This window comes from Oxyura jamaicensis, chromosome 4 (assembly GCF_011077185.1).
Source record: "Oxyura jamaicensis isolate SHBP4307 breed ruddy duck chromosome 4, BPBGC_Ojam_1.0, whole genome shotgun sequence".
Lineage (NCBI taxonomy): Eukaryota > Metazoa > Chordata > Aves > Anseriformes > Anatidae > Oxyura > Oxyura jamaicensis.
This window is the reverse complement of record NC_048896.1, coordinates 95,721,727-95,745,315: the sequence shown is the minus strand read 5'-3', so window position 1 is coordinate 95,745,315 and position 23,589 is coordinate 95,721,727. Positions and strand designations below refer to the sequence as shown.

The 23,589-nt window shown below is 49.0% G+C and overlaps 1 protein-coding gene across 1 annotated transcript in view; it reads left to right on the top strand.

Annotated features, from left to right (window-relative positions):
• The window catches only part of ZNF638 (zinc finger protein 638), a 51,625-nt gene that overhangs the window by 7,644 nt on the left and 20,392 nt on the right, over nucleotides 1-23,589 (top strand). The window contains 17 exon segments of the mRNA XM_035324190.1: nucleotides 3,560-4,091; nucleotides 4,093-5,178; nucleotides 10,946-11,007; nucleotides 11,281-11,319; nucleotides 13,265-13,569; nucleotides 15,158-15,357; nucleotides 16,330-16,476; nucleotides 16,845-16,976; nucleotides 17,905-17,963; nucleotides 18,134-18,177; nucleotides 19,349-19,420; nucleotides 20,175-20,351; nucleotides 20,445-20,516; nucleotides 21,504-21,556; nucleotides 22,278-22,409; nucleotides 22,565-22,693; nucleotides 23,027-23,068. Of these exon segments, the coding sequence (XP_035180081.1) occupies nucleotides 3,560-4,091; nucleotides 4,093-5,178; nucleotides 10,946-11,007; nucleotides 11,281-11,319; nucleotides 13,265-13,569; nucleotides 15,158-15,357; nucleotides 16,330-16,476; nucleotides 16,845-16,976; nucleotides 17,905-17,963; nucleotides 18,134-18,177; nucleotides 19,349-19,420; nucleotides 20,175-20,351; nucleotides 20,445-20,516; nucleotides 21,504-21,556; nucleotides 22,278-22,409; nucleotides 22,565-22,693; nucleotides 23,027-23,068 (3,283 nt within the window).

The following is a 23,589-nucleotide window of genomic DNA, read 5'->3' as shown; positions in this document are numbered from 1 at the left end:
GTGCCGGTGCTCTGCTTGTGCTTGCTTTCCTCTTGCCCCTGCCTGCTGGCCTGGGGCTAGCTCCGTGTGCGCACCAGCTGTACCTGCTCCTGTTCAAGGCCCGGAGGCGATCGCCCCTGCGTTAAGCTGTGGCTTGTGCAGGAGGAGCGAGAACACCGCGTTAACGGGCGCTGGGGCAGCTCCCTTCAGACTTGGTTCCCGGTGCTGCCGAAGAGGCAAACCCAGAGGCAGGAGCGGATTCCAGGTTAGCGCCTCAGATTTCTGCAGTCTGTTCGTGGACGTCTCCGCTCGGTCCCGGTTGCTCCTTGGTGGGTGCGTGCTGGTGCTGGACTCGGTGCGGGTGCCCGCCGCTCCAGCCACACGGGGCGCCGTGCTCAGCACCGCCGGTGTGCTGGGGGAGGAGAGGAGAGGGCTCCTCGCCTTCCAGGCGGCCGCCGGTAGCAGCCTGGCTGCGTGTCAGGGTGCCCCTGGCAGGTGGTGAGGGAGAGGTGGCCTTCGCTCTGACCCCCGTCACTTCTTGTGTCTGTCTCAAGCCGGGACCTCTCCTTCTGCTCGTCCTCTCCTGTCACGCTGGGGAGCGAGTGAGTTCTTCATGAGGCGCCGCTGCCAGCCCTGCAGCTGCAGCCCCGTGCTGTCTGCGATCGCTTTGTGTGCTGCGCAGCTGGCCTGGAGATGTTTCCGCTGTCCGTAGCTGACCACTGAAACAGCCTCAAGACGTACGGACCCTTTTTTCCCCCCCACCTTTGCCACTAACAGCTTGACCTTGGCCGTGTTGCAGGAATTTCCCTTTTCCTTCCCATCTCTGTGCCAGATCTCCTGGTGAGCGGCGCTGCTGGTACGTGCCTCCGAGCGGTGCGCCCTGCGCCCCTGGCAGTGCCGTTTTCTGCCTCGTTGCTGCTTTTACTCCAGGTGGGTGCGGTGAACTGTCACCCTGCTGACATCCCTGACAACGTCCCTGCCTGGTTTGCCTCCGTCGGGCGGCTTTGGCCGCGCGCAGAGAGTCTGCGAGCAGGCTGGAGAGCTAAAAAAGGGAAGCGATGAGTTCTTGCTGAACGTGGGCCGAGGCTGGTGAGATGGAACAAGGCGCTGACAGCCAGAGGTGTTCGCTGCCTGCCGTGGGAAGGGCTCCTCGCCCTGTGGGTCGCTTCTGGTGAGGTTTTGTTCTGGAGGCTGAGCTTGCAGGTCCGGGGTTAGCAAGCCCTGAACTGCTCGCAGGATTCTGCGTGTCGCTGCTGAGAAAAGTCTCATTTTGGCCATCTTGCTCCACGAACACCTCGGATAAAGCAATTTTACAAGGCTTAGATCAGCACCGAGTGAGGAAAGCTGCAGGACCGGGAAGAAAGGAGGCTAACTGACAGCGTGGTGCTGGTTACAGTCAGTACACTGCCTCGTGCCAGGTGCTGGTCGCCGTCAGACCTCGCCGTTACACCCAGCGAGGCCACTCTTAGGGTCTTAGTACGCTAAATGTGTAGTTTTGGAGTGCTAGTGCTAAAACCAAGTTGGAAGAGGTGATTCTCAAGCTGGGTTGTACAATACCTGCTGAAAACAAGCTAAAATCGAGCTGTGTTACTTTAAAGTGGTTTATTCCAGTGGTGCGCTGCGGTGTGAAGCGAGCCGGTGCCCATTTCCCGCTGAACCCCCTGTGCCTTAGGGAGGTTGCTGGGGCGATAACTTCAAGGATCGCCCTAAAGCAGAAGCCACCTCCTCCTGGCATCGGCTGCAGCCCGACCGGGCCTTACAGCAGTTGGCTTTTTCTACCTGCTGATTCCCAGGTCCTCGTTGGTGACTGGGTTAATTGCCTGCCAGGGGCCGAGAGGTGTGTGGAGCCGCGTCGCACTGCGAGGTCGTGGCGTGGGAGCGTGCTGGGGCTGAAGTCTGCAGCACCTGGAAGTCCCCGTGACTGTTTTCTGAATTCTGTTCTCATGAGCTCCTGGACATCTCCCCTGGGAGCTTCCCGACCCACCGAGTTCGGGTTTGGTTTGCAAAGCGGCGCGTTTATTTTTAAAACGTTCCCTGCTGGTGTATTCATCCTTGTTCTGCGTGGCTCTGATATTGTTCTCTCTCCGACTGCTTTCCAAATTAATTTGCTGCGAGGTTGTTTTGGTTTTGCCCTGCAGTGATGAGAGTTCCAGAGAAGAGCAAGCTGAAAGGCGGGAGATTACCGCGGGGCTGTTTGCGTAACGCTCAGTTTTGACATGGTCTCAAACGGACTTGGCCTGCCACGGAACTGCGGTGTGGTTTGGTGCAGGGGGGGCAAGGTTTGGGGAGGAGTGCGGGGTGAGAGGCCCCAGCCCTGGGGTTGCTGTCTGCTCTCCCAAGCTACAGCTACGTCCAGTTGCTGAGTTGTGGCTCTCAAACTCCAGAGCTGCCGGCCTTGCGGAGAGCAGTCCTGAGAGAGGCGCCTCCACTCGGAAACCTTCTGTCAGGAGTCAGCTCAAGGCAGGTTTTGAAATAAGACCCGTGGAGGAGGTAGTGTTGGCGACACCAGGGCCTCAGCGCCGAGCGTGGGGTTAGGGGTGGCGGTGTCTGCGTGCCCGGTGCTTTGTGCTCAGTGAAAAGCTGCCGGTGGAACGCCAACGGGATGCGCTGCTGCAGGGCAGAGGGTTGGCCAGCTCTGGGGGGCTGCACACTGACAAGGGCTGGAGCGAGGACTTCTTGGGATCAATTCTGCGGTTTTGGGGGGTTGTGGACGCAGGCAGAGCCGGCAGGTGAGGCACCTCGTGCTGATGAGCGTGTGTCCAGAAGGCAAAGCCCTGCGGTGTGTCAGCTTCTGGTAGACTGGCCTTGCTTTGTCCTACGCTCCCTGTTTCCATGCACGTTTCACTCCTTCACAGGATCCAGTCCTTGGTGCCTCCAGCTGAAATAAAAGGTGGGAGCTCCCACTGCCGCTGCGCTGGTTTTATTCCTGAGCATAGCTTCAGCTCTGATACGGCTCCGCACCTTTTCATTCCGAGTCGTTTTGGTGTAAGATCTTGCCTTTAACATCTGCAGAATGGAAATCTTCCAGATGCAGAACTCGGACGCCGTCACGCCCTTTGAATGCTTGCAGGATGTTGTAGTTTGCCCATGGGGATCGCAGTGGGAGTGTCCCCCTGAACGCTGTTCTGCCTTCAGCTTGGTCCCCCAGTCTCCAGGCTTTGAGTTCTGCACATAATGATTTCACCTACAAGTCACGCTTCGTAAACATGTGGAGAGGGTTTTAATGCTTTGGCTCACTGCTCCTAGCGGAGCTCCACATTTAAATAAACGCAAACTGCGCTCAGCTGCGGTGTCAAGCCTTAGACAGCGCTGTTGGCAGAATGTCCTCGCTGGGGCTGGGTACGTTATCTGTGGCCTGGAGCTCCTCGGGTCCAGCTCGTTTGCTTAACAGCTGTCTGTTGGGTAAGAACTGTGCAGCAAAAGGTTTTGTGCAACGGGCTTTGGCATTCAGAAATACAACTCAGAGTGTCCTTAAAGTGCTGTTGTGTGACTTGCCTTGTTTTTCTCCCCGGTTATAGCACCCGCTGCGTGAAGCAGGTGAAAAGATGAAACAATCTAATGCTTGTCTTTTAACTTTCAGCTTTGTGTTGTTCTTGGAAAGTTTCGCACCACTTGTGAATTCCTTGAACCTTGGCATTGCGAGCCCACTTCTGTTGGGCCCTCCTCCTTTACAGCTTGCCCAAATTAAGACGCAGTTGGCTCTCCAGCAGTTGACCTCAGTTGCTGCCAGCAGCTCCGCACCTCCTTATGCTCGGTTCAATCAGGCATTGCTGAAAAGCGCCATGTTTAGCCCTCGAGGAGCGCTGCCCCAGAGGCCGAGAGGACCCAATCCGTCTGGCGCAAAGCCTCCGGGATCCTTTAGGGGAGGAGGCGCGGCGGGTCTGCAGAGAAAACCTGCGCCGGGGACGCCTCAGGGAGCGGCGCAGAGATTTTCGGGACAGGAGAGCTTCCAGTGGACGGGCTCGCAGAGGATAAACGTTCGGGTGACTCTGCACAGGGCTGATCCAAGGCAGGTAAAGGTGAAGACGAACCTCCACCAGGAGCAAAAGGGAGAGGCGCGCACCAGCCGCTGGGATAGTAACCCCTGCTCGGCCGGGGCCGCCGCGCAGAAGCCGCCCCCCCCCAGCCCGGATCCCGGAGCAGAGTACGAACGCCCAGAACCGCTACACGCCCGAGAGCGCGTCCAGCATTCTGGCGAGCTTTGGGCTCTCCAACGAAGACTTGGAGGAGCTCAGTCGCTACCCAGACGACCAGCTGACGCCCGAAAACATGCCCCTCATCCTGAGAGAAATACGGATTCGTAAGATGGGTCATTCTCTGTCGGGTCTGCATCCTCCGAGCCGAGGAGAAGAAACGATGGGCGGAACGAGCGGCGCGGCGGTCAAGAGTAAAGTGATCGATTACGGGCACGCGAGCAAATACGGTTACACCGAAGATCCCCTCGAAGTGCGTGCTTATAATACCGAAGTACTGAACGAAGACCCCCTCGAGTCGCGCGTCTATAACCCCGAAGCACCGGCTGGAGAGAACAGGGAAGACTTCCAGCGAGAGCAGAACGTGGCGATGGGCGTCCCGCCGCCCAGCGTGACGTGTAACCCGGTGTTCCCGGTTCAGGATTTAATGAAGCCGGCGGGTTTCCAGAACGACTCCTCGAACTCGCGATCGTTTTTTCCAGCCGAGACCACGGGCAAGGTGTCCGGAATGTGCGCAGCGCCCGCTGGGCTCCCGGTGGTGAAGCCGGTGTCGCAGCCCGCGGTGCCGCCCGTCATGCCGCCCATGATGCCGCCCATGATGCCGCCCCTGGCGCAGCCCATGATGCCGCCCGTCATGCCGCCCCTGGTCCAGCCGCCCGTGACCCAGCACGTCATGCCGCCTATGGCCCAGCCGCCCTTTTCGGCCGAGCTTCTTGCAGCCGTAAGCCAGCACGAAAGAATTCAGCACGAGTCTGGGACAAGCCAGCCTGCCGCGCAGAGCGGCTCGGTGGCGGGCCAGAAGCCCTTCCAGCCGCAGGCAGAAGGCCCCATTAAGTCTCCTTTCGGCATCGTGAAGGCGTCGTGGCTCCCGGTGTTCCTGCAGTCCGATGCCCAGAAGATAAAAAGACTGCCCACGCCGTCAATGATGAATGACTACTATGCCACGTCTCCGAGAATCTTTCCCCATATGTGTTCTCTCTGTAACATAGAATGCACTCATATGAAGGTGAGTGGCTTTCAAAGATTCTTGCCTAAGTTGTACTCAGCACCTTACCTGCTGCGCTGTGTCGTGACCTAAGGTTTTTAGCGTGCGTTAAATGCATTGCGATGCTGTTCGCCAGTTCGAGTGCTTATGTGCTAATGGCAAGCCGCTAGAAAGCGCGCTGGTAAATTGGTCTAACTTTGCTGCGCAGCGTGTTCTCTCTCAAACTGCATCTCAGAATGGCCATGCACATTGTTGTTGTCATTTCCTTTTCATGGTAAAAATGATTTCCGCCTCCTGCGATGGATTTCAAGTGACAGAGCAAACCCTTTACCAGTAGGGTCAAACGCATCACCCGGGTGACCAAAATGCGTGCAGAAATGGTGTGCTGGCTCTCAGGGTGGCTGAGACGTTCACGTATTCAGCCCCGCTCCTGCAAAGTCTGCCTTAAAACAAAGCAGCCTGTTGATCTGCAAAAATGTCATCTTCCAAATGCGGTCTGTGTGACACTGGCTGTTCAGGGACTGCAGGCCAGCTCTGAGGAGCGCACAGAATGCTTCCATTCATCCGACCTAGCGCTCGGTTGGGAAGCAAGTAACGGTTCCAGCTCCCGACAGAAGGAACGGGGGAATACTGGGAGAGAGAAAAGAATCCCGACAGCTGTAGGTTTGTCGTGAAAGCCCTAAGCTGGATCTGTCAAAAATACAGGAGGATGTAATTTAGCATGAGATGGTTTGTTATGAGTCCCGTGTTTAAAGACTAAACAGTCTTCAACGAGCATGGGAGGCCCGTGGGACTATTTTCCGCAGTTTGGCAGAACCGTGCAGCACCGCAGGCCCTGTTTGTGCTGCCTATTAAGAAAGGGAGCGAACAATTAAGATGGAGACAGCTGCATTGGGGACTTCGGGGTAAAAATAAACGTTCAAGCCCTTTCACGTTGGAAGCACTGGCGGCCAGGAAGCAATGCAGCTGCTCGGGCGGGTTACAAAACTTAAAGGGAAGCTTGATTTGAGATAAAAACGTTCAGAATTGAACAGGGCATCAGATTTACGGTTGTGTTCATAATCGGGCACAGTGCTCTGGAAAAGTGTGACCTGTTGAGGTGTGAATTATTTAGTAGCTTGCTTCCTGCTGCTTGCTACAACCCAGGAAATGTGTTTAGTAAACACTTACTGACAAATCAGCTCATTTTTGGGGGGGAGACTTAAATCTGTAACTGTCCTGGCAGCCTCCAGCTCCAGCATACGTTAACTTGATTCTGAATGTCTTTTAGTAACGTACGCGGGCTGCTGAGTACACGCTACACGCCGGGCTGGGACAAGTCGCGTTCCAACAATGATGTTTCAAAATAAGATGAATTAGATTTTTTTTTTCCATCCTGCAAACAATAAAAGTCTGTTTGAGAAATGTTAGCGTTGTACATTTGTGGATCCTAAAGCATGAGCAATTCCTCCTGCATTTACGGTCGGGGTTTCCAAATAAAGCTGCTGGTGCTGTGTGTCAGTGACGTGGTCAGAGGCGACCTGGACGTGCCGTTTGGTCTTTACAACTGCGCCGGGTGTCACCGAGGAAGCGATGAAGAAGCCCCTTGGAACTGGAAGATGAGTGATGGTGAAACGGTGGAGCACGAGTACAGCCTCGTGTGAGCTGTGCTAGCGCAGGGGTGTTCCGCGGGGAACAGAAGTAGTTTGCCACAGTGACATCAAAGCTTAGTTCAGAAATGGCAGGAGAAATTCACAGAGGGTGTCTGCCGAGGGCCGTGCCTCTGATGGCTCCCGACTTGCAGCCGCCTGTACGCGGGAGGTGAGTTCTGGGCAGGTGGCTCCGCTGTGCCTGCTCCTCCTGCTGGCTGCTGCTGCGAGCCCGGTGAGCGAGGCTGCCTTTGGTCTCCCCAGCACACCTCGAGGGGAATCTGCGTCTTCAGGAGCCGCTGTAGGCCGCAGTGGTGAGGCGCGGGGACTGCCCGGCTGCGGCAGGCGGTTTGGGAACGCTGTGCCACAAACGGGTGTCTCGTCCCGTGGCAAACCGGGAAGATTGCACGTCTTCGGGAAGGAAGAGACGAGCCAAGAGGATAGCTTGAAACAGGAGGGGATGACGAGGTACAAGGAGGATGGAAGATAGCAGGTGAAGAAAACCTTCGCTTTATCCAGCACTCGAAAGGACTGAACATCTGAGATAGCAAGTTCGTGGTGCTCAGATAGCGGATGGCACGTTCAGAGCACTCATGTGAAGTGCTTTTTTTTTGTAGATTCTTTTAACCCAGCCTCGTGCAGGAGCACAGACCTGTCTAGGGTTCATTCTCTTGCCAAGGTTGGCACAGAAGCTGCGCTGCCTCTCGGAAGAGGATGCGAGCGGGTCACCTGGTGCCACGGTATTGAAGTGACAGAGTTACAGCTGGCTGCGAGCCCCGGCTGCTGCTCCTGGAGGGGCCTCGGGAGCTGCAGGGGCTGGTGGTGGCTCCAGCGTGCTGTCTGCATCATCTCAACCCTATCGCCCTTGTTCTTCCAGCTCCCATAACAGCAGTGAAACTTCGCCAGGGTTTTGTTTTGGCTTGGAGCTGAAAAATGCTCCTGCTGTTCCCCAAAGCATCCCAGCAGTTCCCCCTGTGGTTTTTATCTTCTGACGTATTTAACGTTGCTTAATTAATGAGGTCTGATGGAATAAAGCTGAAATGGCCTTGAGAGGCCTGCGGCGTTCCAAAATCACCTGGAGCTGTGCTCTGAGTGCCGCTCGTACCGCTCAGCACGTCTCTGCGTTTCCTAGTTCTTTTCTAATCTGCGGAGAACCCTGAACCCCTCTCCTGCAGCGCTGTTTGTGTGGATTGGAAGGCGGTGGTGTGCTAAGGCACTGCCCAGAAGCCAGAGGGTAACAACATCTTCCTTCTGCGTGGCACAGCCGCTGCAGGTTGCTGTTGGAAAAACCTTTCATAAGCCCTGCGGCGCCGTCACAGGGCGTGTGCTGCAGAAGGTGGGCCTTCTGCCTTCAGAAATGGATTTGGCCGGTCAGCTGGTGCTGAGACGACTTGCGGACCTGGGAGGTCTTCTTAGAAGCGGGTGCGTGTGGCCTGCGGTGGTTTTTCAGGGAAGAATCATTTTGTCCTTGGTTAGGTGCGATCTCACCGCGGTGTTCTCTGCTTTCAAGTATGTTTCCAACCTCCCCGACGTATGGAAACATCCTGTGAGTGCTTCGCAGGGCGGCTTCGCTTTCAGCTGTGGTCACACTGGAGCAATAGGGTGTGGGTTCGGGCTTCAAACGCGTCATTTTGGAACAGAGCACAGCCGTGATGTTAGGGATCGTGTTTACTGGAAGCCCTGTGCCGATGACTGGAGCACCACGTTACAGGGTTGTTCTCCGGCTGAAACAGACTGAAAGCGAGGGTCCTGGACCAGGCGACGTCCAGAGGTCCCCTCCGACCTTAACCGGTCTGTGTCATGGCATCTTAGGCTTTGAACTGCATGCAGTCCTGGGGGCGTGGGGTTCCCCACAACGGGAATGGTGCTCGTGGTTACATTGCTGATGTAGTGGGACAAAACACGGTCCCTTTTACTCCTGGCTTTTCTGTAACTGGTGCTGGGCTGGCACAAGTACCCTGAGACCCGCAGGTCCCCCAGAATTAGGTAACAGCGACAGAGCTGCGTGCCCCCGGTCGGTGTGGGTTCGTGGTGCAGTGTGAAGCTGGCTGAGGGCTTCCTCGTGCCGGGAAGGATCCGTCTGGGGGAAGGATCCGTCCGGTGAGACAGGCTTGCCAGAATCTTTCCAAAGACTTGAGAAGGGCGAGGAATTAGTCAAAGAGGAGGAATGCGCATAAATCGAGGCTGCTGCGATTATATGAAATGCAAGAGGGCATTGGCATAACGAAGACTTGAAGAAGAGAAGAATGTGGGTTTTGTGAGGGAGGAGAATATCTCGTTGTAGGCCTGCCAACCTCCCCAGTGCCCGCTGGACCGCGAGCTGAAGACCCGGGGAAGCAGAACGGCCTCCGCCAGCCCTCGCGGACACTGGGTGCGTTTCTTCGCTCGGGACCGCGGAAGCGGGGCATCTGAAGCCCCATTGCCTTTCGTTTCCGACAGCTAATTTGTCTCAGCCCTTCGGTAACAGTTTTTCCCATCTAACTTTAAGACTATGGACAAAGTGCAGTCTTAGGGATAGGATTGCTGGATGATAGCATGTTACTAGGACCAGAACCGCTTATCGTGGGGAGTTGCTTGCTCTCTCCGCTCGTACGCGTGCCGTGAGCTTCCTGTGCACGCAGGTCTGCAGCTGCGTTGTGCTAGAGCCTGCAAGGTGGTTCATCTGCTCTTAAACCCCTCGTTTGCCGTGGGCACACCAGGGAGGCTGCTGCAGAGGGGCTTGTGAGTCACGTCTTCCGCTGTTACTCGGGCAGGGGGAATGTCTGCACGAGCGCAGCTCGGGGTGTCCTTCGGAGGTGGTTGAGCAGCGAATCCGTTTCTTCAGGAAACGGAAATAAGTTGTGCTTAAAATAGGCTGTACTTTCTGTGCCCGTGCGCAGTATGCGTAGCTGGGGCAGCTCTCTTGCAGCAGGTTTTAGTGCTGGCAGGCTGGGGGTGTCAGCGCGAGGAGCGGCTGTGTTCACCACGTCCTCTGGGCTGGCAAAACGCACACAGCTCACCGTGGTTGCGTTAATTCCTCCCACCCCTCGTGCTTTGAGTAAGCCATGGCCAGCTGTTCTTTGCACCAGTGCGTTCAGCGTTTCTGCCAGCAAACGAGGTACTGCTCGCTGAATGGTTTACAACCTTTTGTTACAAACTGGCACGTGCTTTCCAAAGAATCACGTAGAACAGCAAGGAATTTCATAAAGCTGGGCCTGTCAGCTGCATTCTTCAGCCATTATCGTATTTAAAATCCCGAAGCGGCAGGCAGTTGGCCTTTAGGGCTGCTTAGTGATTGTCACGACGACGTGGCGCCCTCCCGACGTGGCGCCGTACCATTTCAGAGCAGTCAGTAGCTCTGGAACAGCCAGATAACCAGCAGTTGCTCCCACTCATGCATCAGTGTAGTCCAGCATTACTCCTATGACGACAAAAACAGCCTTGGTGCATAGCTTCCTACAGGGGGAACTGAATCTATTTGCCCTTAACCCTGTGCACAAGCAATTCTCAGGTCTGAGATCTCGCGTTGTACCTGTGGATTTGCCTAATGCTCATCCCATGAGCTGTTCCCCAAGTCAGGCTGCTCTTAGGGCTGCTTCTGCATAGAAATTCCCGGGGGGTGACAAGATTCATTGGGCTTTTGACTGACCTTTGGTTGTAGCGTGCTGTTAGGAGTGACTGTGCCCGAAGCACTGGGAAGTCACGCTGCCACGGAAGTGATCCTTGGCTTGCAGATAGCGCCTTGTGTCAGGGTCTCTGCCGTGCTCAGCTTAATCTGCTGTGTGCGTGTTCGCGCAGGCTGACAACTCGTGAAGGCTGCTAGCAGCCTTCCTGGTTTTGAGCATAGCCAGCCACTGCCTCGGCCCTTTGTGTTAGAGATGCGATGCCAACGGCGCAGGGCGCTGATGGAAGTAACAGATTAATTTAACGCGATGCATTTGGTGCAGTTTCCACCTAAATTCATTCGTGCTCTGCAGCAGCCTTCCATAATCATTAAGCGTTTCCATCGTTTGCGTGAGGAGTGGTAATCTCAAGTGAGGAACGTGACCTCGACGTCAGATAGTTTGTTAGTAGCGTTTGCTAGCAATGGCAGGTAAAGTATGACAAGGCTTCAGGTTGTGGTCAAATGCTACCGTTTGCCCTGCTAATCGAACTTCTGTGCATGTCTTCTCCCCACCTAGGACTGGATTCTGCACCAGAACACCCCTTCCCACATCGAGAGCTGCCGCCAGTTACGTCAACAGTAAGGAATTTGTTAAAAAAAGTTAATTCAGTCTAAAAAGAGCTTTCTGTGCATGCACGTGGTCCACCTCGCACCACGCTGGTTGGGTTTCTGTGGTTCAGGTTATTGATATTTGGGCGCTGTCCTAAATTCGTTTGGTGAAAGAAAGCGGCACGTGGTGCTTCTGGAGTCCCGAACGGGATCTGAGATCCGTCACCGCTGCCGCGTGTCGGACCAGAGCTGTGCCCAGGCGCAGCTCTCTTCACTGACAGCCGTGTTTTCCACCTTTAACAGGTACCCCGACTGGAACCCCGAGTCTCGCTCTTCAAAGAGGTAACTGCTTTTTGGTTACAGGTTGTTTTTAATCTGTTACTGTTACAAGGTTTTGGTAATTAACGCGATTAGTTTTCCTGCTTTGTTCACCGACAAGCTGCGTTGGCAGCCTCTGTACCTTTTCGTTGTAAAATGGTGCGGGGCGTTGGTGTGCTTGTTGCCCTGGATCAGGTGAGTGGCGCGGTGCCCCGAGTTCTCTGACAAGCATGAGAGCAAGCTGTAGGGCAGTCGGAAGGCTGGCGCTGGCAGCGGCGTCACCGTGGGCATTCCTCATAGCCGTGCCTCGGTCTGTCGTGATCCAACTGAGGGATTTCCGACTTGCAGACTTAAGCTTTTTTTTCCAGCTGAGCCGCTCTTGTTAGCAGCTTGAAGTCTTTTTGACAACAGTCGGTGTTGGCTCCTTATTTCACAGAGTTTTTAGCCCGTCAATCCCTTGGGAGGCTATGGGGTCACAGGCTGAAAAAGCAGTGGAACTGCTGAACTCACGGCTCTTCTGCTTAAAGCTGTTCACAATTACAATTAAAAACACACCCTGCAGACTAATGCTGCTTGGATCTCAGCGAGATTAAATTATTGCTTCAGTGTTTGTGCGTGCTCCAACTTTAACACAAACAGGAACGATCGGACTTCCAGTTTTGCTGGCTTGTCCTGTGACCCCGCGTTAATTAGACATACTTCGTGGGAAGCTGACCATTAGCTGGAAGAGAAACAAAGCTGCAAATGTAGGTCAGGTTAATTTGCAGAGTGCACCCAAGGTCTCTCCGTGTTAATAAACAAAGAGCAATATAATGGTAGAGGGAAATAAAACAAACTTCAAACTTTCATGGAGAGTAATTATATTTTAAAACCTCAAACTGGAATTGCTGCAGAGCTGCGAGTGCTGCTGCTGTTGTACACACCAGGGATAAAGGGAACTGCTCCGAGCTGGAGGGGCTCAATAAACTGCAGAAACTCTTCCTAGCACTTTGAGAGCCATCAGTGCTTGCAGGTGGGGCGAGAGTTGTCCTTTTGGGTGGTGCTTTCTTGAGTCCTGGGTGATGACAGCACGTCTGTGGGGGAGTCAGCGTGACGGCCGGGCTGTGGCTGCAGGCTCCGGGCGAGGCGGATGAGCTCGCTTGGTGCTGTGACCCTCTGGCAGACGGCTTTGCGCCGTCTTATTTTTATAAATGGCTTTGTTTTGCTAATGCATTCACCCGTTTCTATTGAGCGCAGGATTAACAGGATTATTGTGGCTTTTTAATGGTGTTTGAAGGTTGCTAGTTAAATACCACTGTCGGGCGCGCTGTGCGGGGCGGGTTGGAAGTCATTTAGGGGACTGGAGGTTTTTCAGCCGACCTCAGCTGGCTGCTGGCCAGACAGGTCTTGTCGGCCCCTTCTCCAGTCTGCCGGGGGCAGCCCTCCCTCCCGAACCTATTCCATCTCAGAGGAACTTGCCCTCTTTGAAGTCTTTTTCCATGAAGTCTCCTTCCATGTCCTTCGTCAGCTTGACATCTCTCGGTAGCAGAAGCGTGCATTAGATGTGTATTTAAGTAGTCCTTGGAACCCATCTTTCAGTCTCAGTCAGTCTTAGAGATACCACGGCGCGAGGTTGCTACCTTCCAAAGTAAATTTGGAAGAGGCAGGGAAAGTATCTTAATTCATTATTCTTTCATGTACTCTTTTCCTATTCCTGTTAATTTTTCATAGCCCTGCAGCTTTGTAACTTCAGAATTTTCTTTACAGCTTTCTCTCCGTGCAGGTATTGCTCTCCCCCTCGCTTCTTTTCAGTTCTATTTAATATTGGTGGTGTGGCTGCTATAGAAATAGAAGCGTGTTTGTTAATAAATTAGGCTCTAAGCATTGTTGATTTTTTTTTTTTTAAGTTCTCCAGAAAGTCTGTTTGGACAGACTCGGGTTAATTATTTTCTGCTGTGTCAGAACTCACTGAATGCCTTTCTCCTGTTAGAAATGCTGGTGACAGAAAAGAAAACCAGACCCCGAAGCGCCGCTCCAACTCTGCCAGTCCCAGTCCCAGAAGATCGAGGGTCTCAGGCTCCAGCTATGTTCTTCGGCGGTCGCGGTCGCGATCCAGGAGCCCCGGCCGCTTCAGGCCAACAAGACCAAGAAGCCGAAGCCCGCGGCAGATGCGACGGCTCAGCCCTAGACACAGGTCAAGGTCACCACAGCGCTCAAGAAATCTGCTGAGAACAAGCCCGCGACCTCCGAGGTCTTCCAGTAATGACTGGTCCAGGAGAGCAACGCGATCTCAAGGTACAGGTTGGATACCGCTTAAATGCAACGTGCACATTCGTAGTGGAGTTTCCACTCATTTCAGGAAGACAGGGTTGATTTCTAGAGGCTTATCCGTAATGCTTCACACCAAATTTCTGTTTTTAAGAACACCTTTTCCTTTGCTGTTGCTCCTGTGAGGAGCGTGCTTAGCAGAAAACAGGCATTCTGAAAGATAGCAAGATACCTTGCCTAGGGTCAAAACCGTTTAATGGTTCCAAATCACTGCTCAACAACTCTCTTTTCTGAGCGTTTGCTCAGTTTTTAAGCCAGTCAAGATAGTCAAGAATTGAAAACAAGTGAAGATGCTTGCTTGTTGGGCGTCACAAAAAGTAAGTTTGCAAACGTGCAGTGTAGGCGTGGAGAAAGAAAATCCAGTGCTCAGAAACTGCATTGAATGCAGGTGGAATTTACAAGGAAAAGATGGAGTTTTCATAAATAATGTAGTTGGCATAAGGGCGTGGTACCTGAAAGGCTTTCAGGGAAACACAGTTCATAACATTTTGTTGCACCACTTTGTGACTCTGCATTCAGCTCATTTCCTCCAGCTTGTTGTTCTAGGAAATTCTGAGTGAACTCCGTTCTTGGAGTTAATTCTGTGCTCAGTCTCTGCCTGAAATACCAGTATGTGTGGAGGCCTTGTTCCGTTTTAAATTCAGAGAATTCAGAAATTTCAGAGAAACAGAGGAATTCTAAAGGGTCGATTCTTTTTTCTTTGATCTGGACGCTGTGCCTTTGTTGTTTGTGTGCTCTAAGGAAATGAAGAGCAAGGGAGCTCTTACGGGAAGGAAGCTAAGTGAAGAGCTGTGAAGGGACAGGCGTTTTCAGAGATATTTATAACAGTAAAATACCATTCTAACGTAGTAAAATAGGTAGAAGAGGCAATTTATAACCAAAATAGAATTTTTTTCACTGATCTCCGCAAAAAGAAAGCGTATGGGAAATTAAAGTTGCATCAGGTTGTTAAAGAGCAATTTAAAACAGCACGCTAGTCCGTAGGACAACGTGACAGAGAGCAAGACAGTGAAGGATACTGCGTTTAGCAGAGGGCATCAATCCAAAAAGCACTGCAGTGCATCAGTATGCGAGAGAAAGATCAGAGACTTGAAAAGTTGTTTTCTTTTATTACGTCCCCTGACATGCAAAATTATGCAGTCGTTCCTTGCTCAGCCGTTAGGCTCCTTGCAGATGATATTGCCGATGTCACGTCAGCCTGACTGCAAATGTCAGGTTATACAACAGCACAGGGAAATAGTACAGAGGTTTATTATTTATAGGCCACCTCTGCTGGAGTGTGATTAAGGTTCTCTAACTTCAGCGGGTTGCAGGATTGAGTCAGGGATAGGTAATGCAGGAACCAGAGCAGCAGTGTAGGTAAGGGCTCGTAAAAACCAAACAAAAACGGGTTTGTTTTCCCTTCCCCTCACAGACAGAAAGGCAGCTTTGGAGGCAGTAGTGAAAAGTTTAGGACCTGGCTTTGTAGCGGAGTTCAATAAGCATAAATCACTTCAAGCAGCTGGGCTAGGATCCTCGGGATCGGGAAAATCACCACCCTCTCATGGACTCCTAGGGAAGATGCCTGGAAATATGAAGAAGCCACTGAAAACAAGTGTTTCACCGAAGGCTGCGAAGAAGGACGTGCTTTCTCAGCCCGGGTCAAGTTCTTCTTCTCCTGAAAGTGACGATTCGCCCCAAGACAAAGAAGTGGAAGAGGACGAGGAAGACTCAGCTGCAGGAACCAGCGGCCCTCGTCCTTCTCCTTACAATAGGGTGAGTTTCTCAGTATTTTTCTCTGCGATTTTAAGTATTTGCTTTGTATCTCATTGCAGGGGGATCGTGTGTAGGAGGATTAACGGTTCTGTTTGCTGACTCTGTGCAATAGATAGTGTGCTGTGTTAACGCAGCTTCGTGCTAAGTACCACGGCAAGCACTTTGTAACAGATGGAAGGCCCTCCAGAAGGTTTGGTTACAGCAGCAGAAAGAAATTCCAATTAAGCTCGGGGCCTTACGCTGCTGTGCGCTTGTTTGTACAAATGGTGCGTGATGAGCTCTGCTGGGAGGTGCGACCGTGTAAGTACAAGCAAAGGACAGGAGGCAGAAAGTGCTCGCTTTCCTGGCGTGCACCGAAGGCGAGGCAGAGGAACTTCTTACTCCTCTTGTAAGAAGGATCTTAAGCCAGTGTTGGCTTAGTCCAACATGTTAACCGTTGGGATCTCTCGGACACGCTGCACCTATAAACCAGACTTGTGTTTTAGTTACTATTGGGTGTCTGTGGTAGATGCAGTTGTCCTTGGTAGATCCTAGGGAAGAGAACACTGCCTGCTGATACTGAAGGCTAATAGATAGCACCGAAAGGAAGGTAGTGGAGTTGGGCAACCCTTTACCCACATAGCCTAGACAGCTGGAGTTACGCAGATTTTTAATACTTAGTAAAAACAAGACAGTTGTACGCTGTTACTTGATAATCCTATGCGATGGCACCTAATAATCTGAGGGTTATTGTTCTCTCTGCTCATGGCAGGGGGTCCCAACTAGATGATCTTTAAGGGCCCTTCCAACGCAGGCTGTTCTATGGCTGGAATTACGGATCTGCCCTTGTGTTAAAGAGCAAAAGCCTCAAAACACCTCAGTGAGCTGAGCAGATGGTCTACTCTGGGGCAGTTTCTATTGCAGATTATTTTTCTTCGTTGTCCTGGACTTTAAATGGAAATTGTTTCTTTTTGTTCTATTTTTAATTTGCAGCTGTTGAGAGAGGAATTGCTGAATTGCGGGACAGTCCTTCAAATATCTGATTTACCCGATGATGGCTTTTCTGATCAGGATATTAAAAAAATTGTTCAGCCGTTTGGCAAAGTTAGTGATCTCATTGTACTTCGCTCCAGGAACGAGGTGAGTTTTCCATAGAATGTTTGTGTGAGAATGCAAAAGAAAAGGTCAAGCAATAAAACCTGTAGTATCTGTAACCTCAACTTGTCCTTTTGGATAAGGCTTCCTAGGCAGGTGGTTGTTAAAGATCGCGTAAGTAACCCTTGAATAGCTGGGAGTGTTAATTTTATAATGCTGCCTGAGTCTTAATTGTTGGAGGAGCTGGGTTCCCTCTTATGTAATACTGCAGTCTAAACTTTGTCATCAAACTCCCCATGAACTTAGGGAGCACACGCAGTTCTGTCGTGAGCAGGTTTTGTAAAGAAAAATTGCAGAAAAATGCATCTCGTGCCTACAATGTAAGTGAAGGCTGAAAGTGGCATTTATTTTAGGCCTATTTGGAAATGAACTACAAAGAAGCAGTGATAGCAGCTGTGAAATACGGTGAAACTGTGCCAGTGCTGGTGAATGGGAAACGGGTGAAAATAAGTGTAGCAGAAAAGCCAAAAGTGTCTCCTGGCCAGGTAAGCAGTGTGATGGTGAATAACATATTTTGTGTTGTTGTGGTTTAACCCGGCTGGCAGCTAAACACCAACAGCCGTTCGCTCACCCTCCCCCCTCCCTCTCTGGGATGGGGGAGAGAAACGGGAAAGTGAAGCCTGTGGGTTGAGATAAAGACAGTTTATTAAGATAGAAAATAATAATGATAATAATAATAATATGTACAAACAAGTGATGCACAATGCAATTGCTCACCACCCGCTGACCGATGCCCAGCCCAACCCCGAGCAGCCGCCCCCCCAGCCCGGCTAGCCACCCCTATATATTGTTTAGCATGACGTCAGATGGTATGGAATACCCCTTGGGCCAGTTTGGGTCAGCTGTCCTGGGTCTGTCCCCTCCCAGCTCTTGCTGCACCCCCAGCCTGCCCGCTGGCAGGACAGAGCGAGGAGCTGAAAAGTCCTTGGCTTAGTATAAGCAGTGCTCTGCAGCAATTAAAACATCAGCATGTTATCAGCACTCTTCTCATCCTAATCCAAAACATAGCACCCTACCAGCTACTAGGAGGAAAAATAACTGTCCTAACTGAAACCAGGACATGTGTGCAGCTTGGAATTTTAATCCAAAAACCAATGTTCTTTAGAAAAATATTTAGTTGTTTTAGATGATAATTTTATAATTGCTTTTCATAAACACAAGTTTAAAATAGATGTGAAAATCCTCTTGCGAATTTCAGATTTGAGGTTTCTGTTTTTCTTGATTCAGATTGCTAACCGTGAATGGTGTCAGTATTTAAGGTGATTACACAACATAACTACGGAGAGGGGTTTAAAAAAATGTATAATGTGCTTTGCTACTAAATCCTAAGCTGTCAGTCTAACAAAAAGATGCGACCTACACAATACAAAGTGGAAGTGATACAATAAAAGTTCTTTTTTCTGTCTGCTTTAGGCTAAAATGAACATCAAAAAAAAGACTCGGATTGTTAAAAAAGTGGCACCGAGTACAAAGTAAGTGCTGCGTTACATCCGTTAATGTTGCTGTTGCTGATAACCACTGGAAACAGATGCGCTCACACCTGTGTGTTTTACTGGTTCGGAACTTCTTAAGCTATTTTGATATTGGTGAATTGTCTTTGAACCTGATTTTTCTTTATTTTTTTCCCATCTGTTCATAATAGAAAACATCAGAACACCACCACTAAGACGACAAAATCCGTTCCAGGTGAGGCTTTGACTGCCTTGTATCTGATGACACCTTTGCTCTTCTTTCCAGTTTCTTTGTTTTTATGAATGCTTCATTCAGTAGTGCCCGAAAGCAAGTCCAGAGAGGTGTGAGAAAGCGACCCTTATACTTTCAAATGTCTTCTTTTTCACGTAACTTGGCTGGCTTGAGAAACACCCGTCCAGCAGCAATGAAAAAAAAAAAGAAGACCCATGCTGATACTCTGTAATTGTAAATGTTTGCCCCTATCTGTTCCTGATACGTGTGCTGTTTCATCCTCCCTGGAATCTGCCTAATTCTTGGAGCTGCCTTTGAGGCTAACGTGTAATGCATTTAACATCGCCTTTTGCAGTTAGTGCTGATGCTTCTCAGCATCTTACTATCCTTAAACCTTCAAGTTGCTTTTAAATTTATGCCCTGGTCATCTAAGGATGCAGACAGAAATGATTTCAGTTATTCTTGTTACTTAGTCTGGCAGAAACACCTGTACGTCACGCTATAAAGAATAACTTTCTTGTAAGTACTTGGCTGAAAGAAGGGACGGACTGTGGTGAGAAGCCAATGAGATTGTACAAAAATGCTGGCGTTCCTAACACACTGAAAATGAAAGCCAAATCATTTTTGTTGTTTATTGTTTGGCTTTTCTGGGCACTTGTTTTGAACGTCATTCGGGACCAGTCACTATTTTTTTTTGTTTGTTTTGCTGGGAAAATTCAATCCGTAAAACTTCTGAAAATGGCGCTGTTTGAAGATTTTTTCATTTGTCAGCACGGTCACTTCTGAATGCAGATTGTAGAATAGAATAAAAATTCATACAGCAGTGCTTTTCAGAGCTGCCTCAGATGGAAACAGTGACTTGTTGACAGGTATTTAAGGGGAAGAGGAAATGAACTTTTTTAGGGGAGTAGGGTTGTGTCACCAGAATCCTAAATAAATTCACGAAGCAGAGTAACTTTTTGACTTTCATTCAATTTTGTTGTTGAATTAACTTAATTTTTAGGTTTTGGTGCTTTTTTGTCACACCAGTTGAATTGCTGCAGATCAAATGGTTTCTGTACATATTTTCATGCTCTTTACTCTTTTTTTTAATTATTATTATTTTGCTCTTGCACAAACGTAAGAATTAAGAAATAAGCAGTTCTGCTGACTTGTTTTTGGATATTTTACATAGGTAAAAAAGAAAAAACTAAGAAATCAGCGGTGACTAGAGACAGTAAGATCAAGAAAACCTCAACTACTGCAGGTAAGACAAACAAGAACTTTCACTCTTTCCTTGGAAAACACAATCACAGAATGGTTTGGGTTGGAAGGGACCTTAAAGATCACCTGGTTCCACTCCCTGCTCCCAGGCTGCCCCCAGCCCCATCCAGCCTGGCCTTGGGCACTGCCAGCGATGGGGCAGCCACAGCTCCTCGGGGCAGCCTGGGCCAGGGCCTCACTGCCCTCAGAGTGAAGAATTTATTCCGAATATCTAATCTAAATCTACCCATGTTTAGTTTTAAACCATTACGCCTTGTCCTGTCACTACAGTCCCCGATAAGGAGTCTCTCCAGCTTTTTTGCAGGCCCCCTTTAGGTACTGCTTTCAGTACAGGTGCTATTCTGCTGCCCTCCACTTCCCAGACAATATTTAAGGTGGTGAGTCCAAACCTTTCACACCTTCAGCTGCGTCTGCCAACATGGTAGACTGGTAGATAGGCGTGCGCTCTTCTTGCACCTTGTGACTTTGCTAACAGTGATAATGAGTCCTGCTAGTAAATCTGGAGTAGCAAAGAACCAGGTAAAGATGATTTTTGAGGAAGCAAAATCATTTTGCCCTTCCATGCAAAGACAGTCGCAGAGGTGTTCTGTGAAGCTGGAACGAGCTGGTCCTGCATATTCATTTTCTGCTCATTTGTGACAGGAGGTCTCTGCCACAGAATTTTACAGTGCAGCTGCAAATTGGTTACTGTAACCCATCAGACTGAAAAAAAGCTTTATCTTCTTGTTACCTTCCAGCAAATTCAGTAGAAAATGAGTCTGAAGAGCTTCAGATCTCAACAGAAGCGGAAATGGATGCTGGGGAAGTTGAGCTGTCCGACCCAAAGAACGTTACGGAAGCAGACAAAGTTACAGAGCCTGTGAAGGTGGCAGAGACTCCGTCCAAAGGAATCGATAACCCTGCATCTTTACTAGGTAATTCGGATATGATAATGGTGGTTTTCAGTTACATTGCTAGTTGTAAATTACATAAATTTGACATTGTGGTATCTTGAAATTTTTTTGTAGAGAAACTTGCAGAGATGCCTCAGGTGGCAGCGGTGGACTTGGATGAAATTAAGGAGGCTTTAATTGATCAAGGTAAATTGCAAACTGACAGGCTTTTTCATTTCTGTCCTCAGCTTCTCTGCTATTGTGAATTATGTCAGAGTAGTATCGAGGCCAGGAACTCTTCACAAATGAAGATGGCACAGGATATCAGAGAAGGAAATCGGTTAGCTTCACTGACCGAGACATAAAAGAACAGTTTTGTGGGACTGGGATTGAAGAAGAGTGGCCAAAAAACCTCTGAATTCACATATTTTTAGCTAGCAAAGTATTTTTGCCTAGACCTTTTCAGTGCAACGTGAAGTCTTATTTGCAGCTCATCAGAGGAAAGGAGTAAGGCCTTCTTTGTATTCTGTTTACAGCTCCACCACTCATTTTTTTAAATGTCACTGCTTTACAGTACACGGTTAGGAGCTGGTTCAGTAAATTCTATTTTCCCAATATCTGTAACTGATGAGTAACAGAATTTGTTCAAACATGGTGTATCTTAATTCTCAGTTATTATGCACATGATAGTGCTGGATACGAGCATTTTACAGGAGAAGGGTTTCTCCCTTACCTGCTCTGATGGGTGTTTTCCTGTTTCCTGCTGTTCATGTTCTTCTGAGGCTCTAAGATTTTTCTGTGGACTTGTCCCAGGGAAAAGAAAAGAGAAACAATCTGGGCACGCGCTGGGCACCTGCATTCTCCCAGAATGCCCATAAAGAAATATTGTGGTTGCGATTATTCAGCTGATGCGGCCTTTACGTCAGCAAAGCGTTTGTGTAAAACAAGGGATTTTAATTAAAAAAATAAATCTTACTTAAGACCATTCTTTATGAAATCTTCTACAGAGCACCGCATGCGTCTTGCCAGTGTAATTTGTCTCTGTGAATTAAGGATTTTTTCATTTTTCACCCCTACAGTAGTGATAAAGCGCATGCATAGCGCAGGGAGTTCCTCAAACTCTACAGGATCTAAAGAAATCTGCTGAATGGCTAAATTAACAACTGCCACTTTTTTATTTATTTTTTTAAATAGAAGCTACGGTAGCGACTGTGAAGAGTGAAGAATCAACGGAGCCAATTAGCAAGGTCAGTCTAAAGGTGCTTGAATCTGTGGATGCTGTAGGTAGAGATTTGGTGCAGGCTGCCAAGTGATGGTTCTGCTGTCTGAAAACCTCTGGTTTTAAATCCTTTGTCTGTTAATTTCTTGTGGGAAATAGCGACTAGTTTATTTTCTCTGGGCTGTTTTTGATTTGATAGACTTCTGGCTTTATTTCCCACAGTTTGTTGACTCTTTGTTTACACCAAAACTACTTTTTATGCTGATCGTTGCCCTTCCGTGGATTTCTTCTAACTCTCTGATTTTCTCGAGATGTAGAACTTGCACGTACGGACCGGCAGTGTTTGACGTGTGGGCATATCATGGACATAAAGTAACGGTGTAATTATAGGGGGTTTGGGTTTGGTTTGAATTTTTGGTGAGATGGCAAGAGAGAGACCAAGGTTTGTACAGAATTAGTTTAACCTGGGTACATCCACAATTAGGCAGTATTTAAGGTGATTACACAACATAACTACGGAGAGGGGTTTAAAAAAATGTATAATGTGCTTTGCTACTAAATCCTAAGAAGGTTTAAATATTCTTTGGTTTTGGGGTAATTGCACGTATAAATACATGCTTTTAAGCAAGTGTTTCATTCCGTTTGATGGTGGCTTGACACAGTAAAAATAAATGCCCTCTTTAGCCATATAGTAGTTTTGGTTTAGAGTTGAAGAAAGAACAGTAACACTTCCTTCCATTTGTTTCCAGGAACCTGATGATGTGTGTGTGGTTCTTATTTCAAACTTGCCCGAGAAAGGATATTCCGTCGAAGAAGTTTCCAACCTAGCAAAGCCATTTGGAGGACTGAGGGATGTGTTAATTCTGTCATCTCATAAAAAGGTATTCCCGTGTGTATCTGGTAGGGATTCTACCTGGAGAAGCAGTAACTATGCTTCTAACAAATGTAAATGTGATAACGCAATGTGGCAAACATTGATATGTTTTTGCTGAATTAGAGTTTCTTTTTTACTTTTTTACTTTCTTTATTTTAAAAGGCATATATTGAAATAAACAGAAAATCTGCAGATTCCATGGTTAAATTTTACACCTGCTTTCCAATGTCACTGGATGGGAATCAGCTCTGCATCAATATGGTGCCTCAGTATAAGACTGTAAAAGATGAAGTAAGTAATAAAATATATTGGCGTTCTATGATGTGTGATGACGTTTCAGGACAGAGCAGGATTTTGTGTCTAAGCTGACTTCTGTACGCTGCCCATTCTGTACATTCTGATAGCATGTCCTGTTGAGGACACGTTAAATGTCTTTTGGGGTCCTGGTCTGATACCAGAATAACAAAGATGTGAGAAGTGCTCATGCTATCACTTTTACTAATAAAGCAGGAAAAAAAAGTTGTCATTTCAATTAGGGAGTCTGTGATTCCCAATTAGCTGATGAAACTGCATTTTACTGTTTAAATCTTTAAATCTTAAAACCTTTTATTTTTTTTTCCCCAGGAATCAATATTTACCGCTATCATCAAAGAATCTGACCCTAAGGTAAGTTGCTGTCAATCAAACATTTCCTCCAACTACTATCAAAATATGTGAATTTGAATTGGAATCAGCTTCCTTCACCGTGAAATAACAGCTAATTGAGTTATCTAAGCTTGCTGTGGAATTACATGTTTATACATGTATTCACGGGCGAATAAGCACGGAATGGAAGGAGTAAATGATTGCTTAGCTTAGCTCCATGATGCATGAGGAGCAAGGAATTAAACATTCAGTAGGAGTCCTTAGTGAGCCTCTCCCATAGGGCATTTTCACGTTCTGACAGCGTGCTTGTGACCACCGTAGCTTGGAGAATGTGAGTCTTTGCCCGTGTATCATGGCACCCATTTTTCTAGTATATTTTATAGACAGGTTTCTCTTTTTTTAGTTTAACTGTCAAAACTACTTCTGCTGTTTGACGTAGAGTGTCTCCCTTATAGTCCCTCCTGTTCCTTCGCACCTTTCTCGGTGCAGGCTGGCAGTTGATGTGCAGAGCTTTTTATGTAGGCTCATGGAGGCCCCTTCTG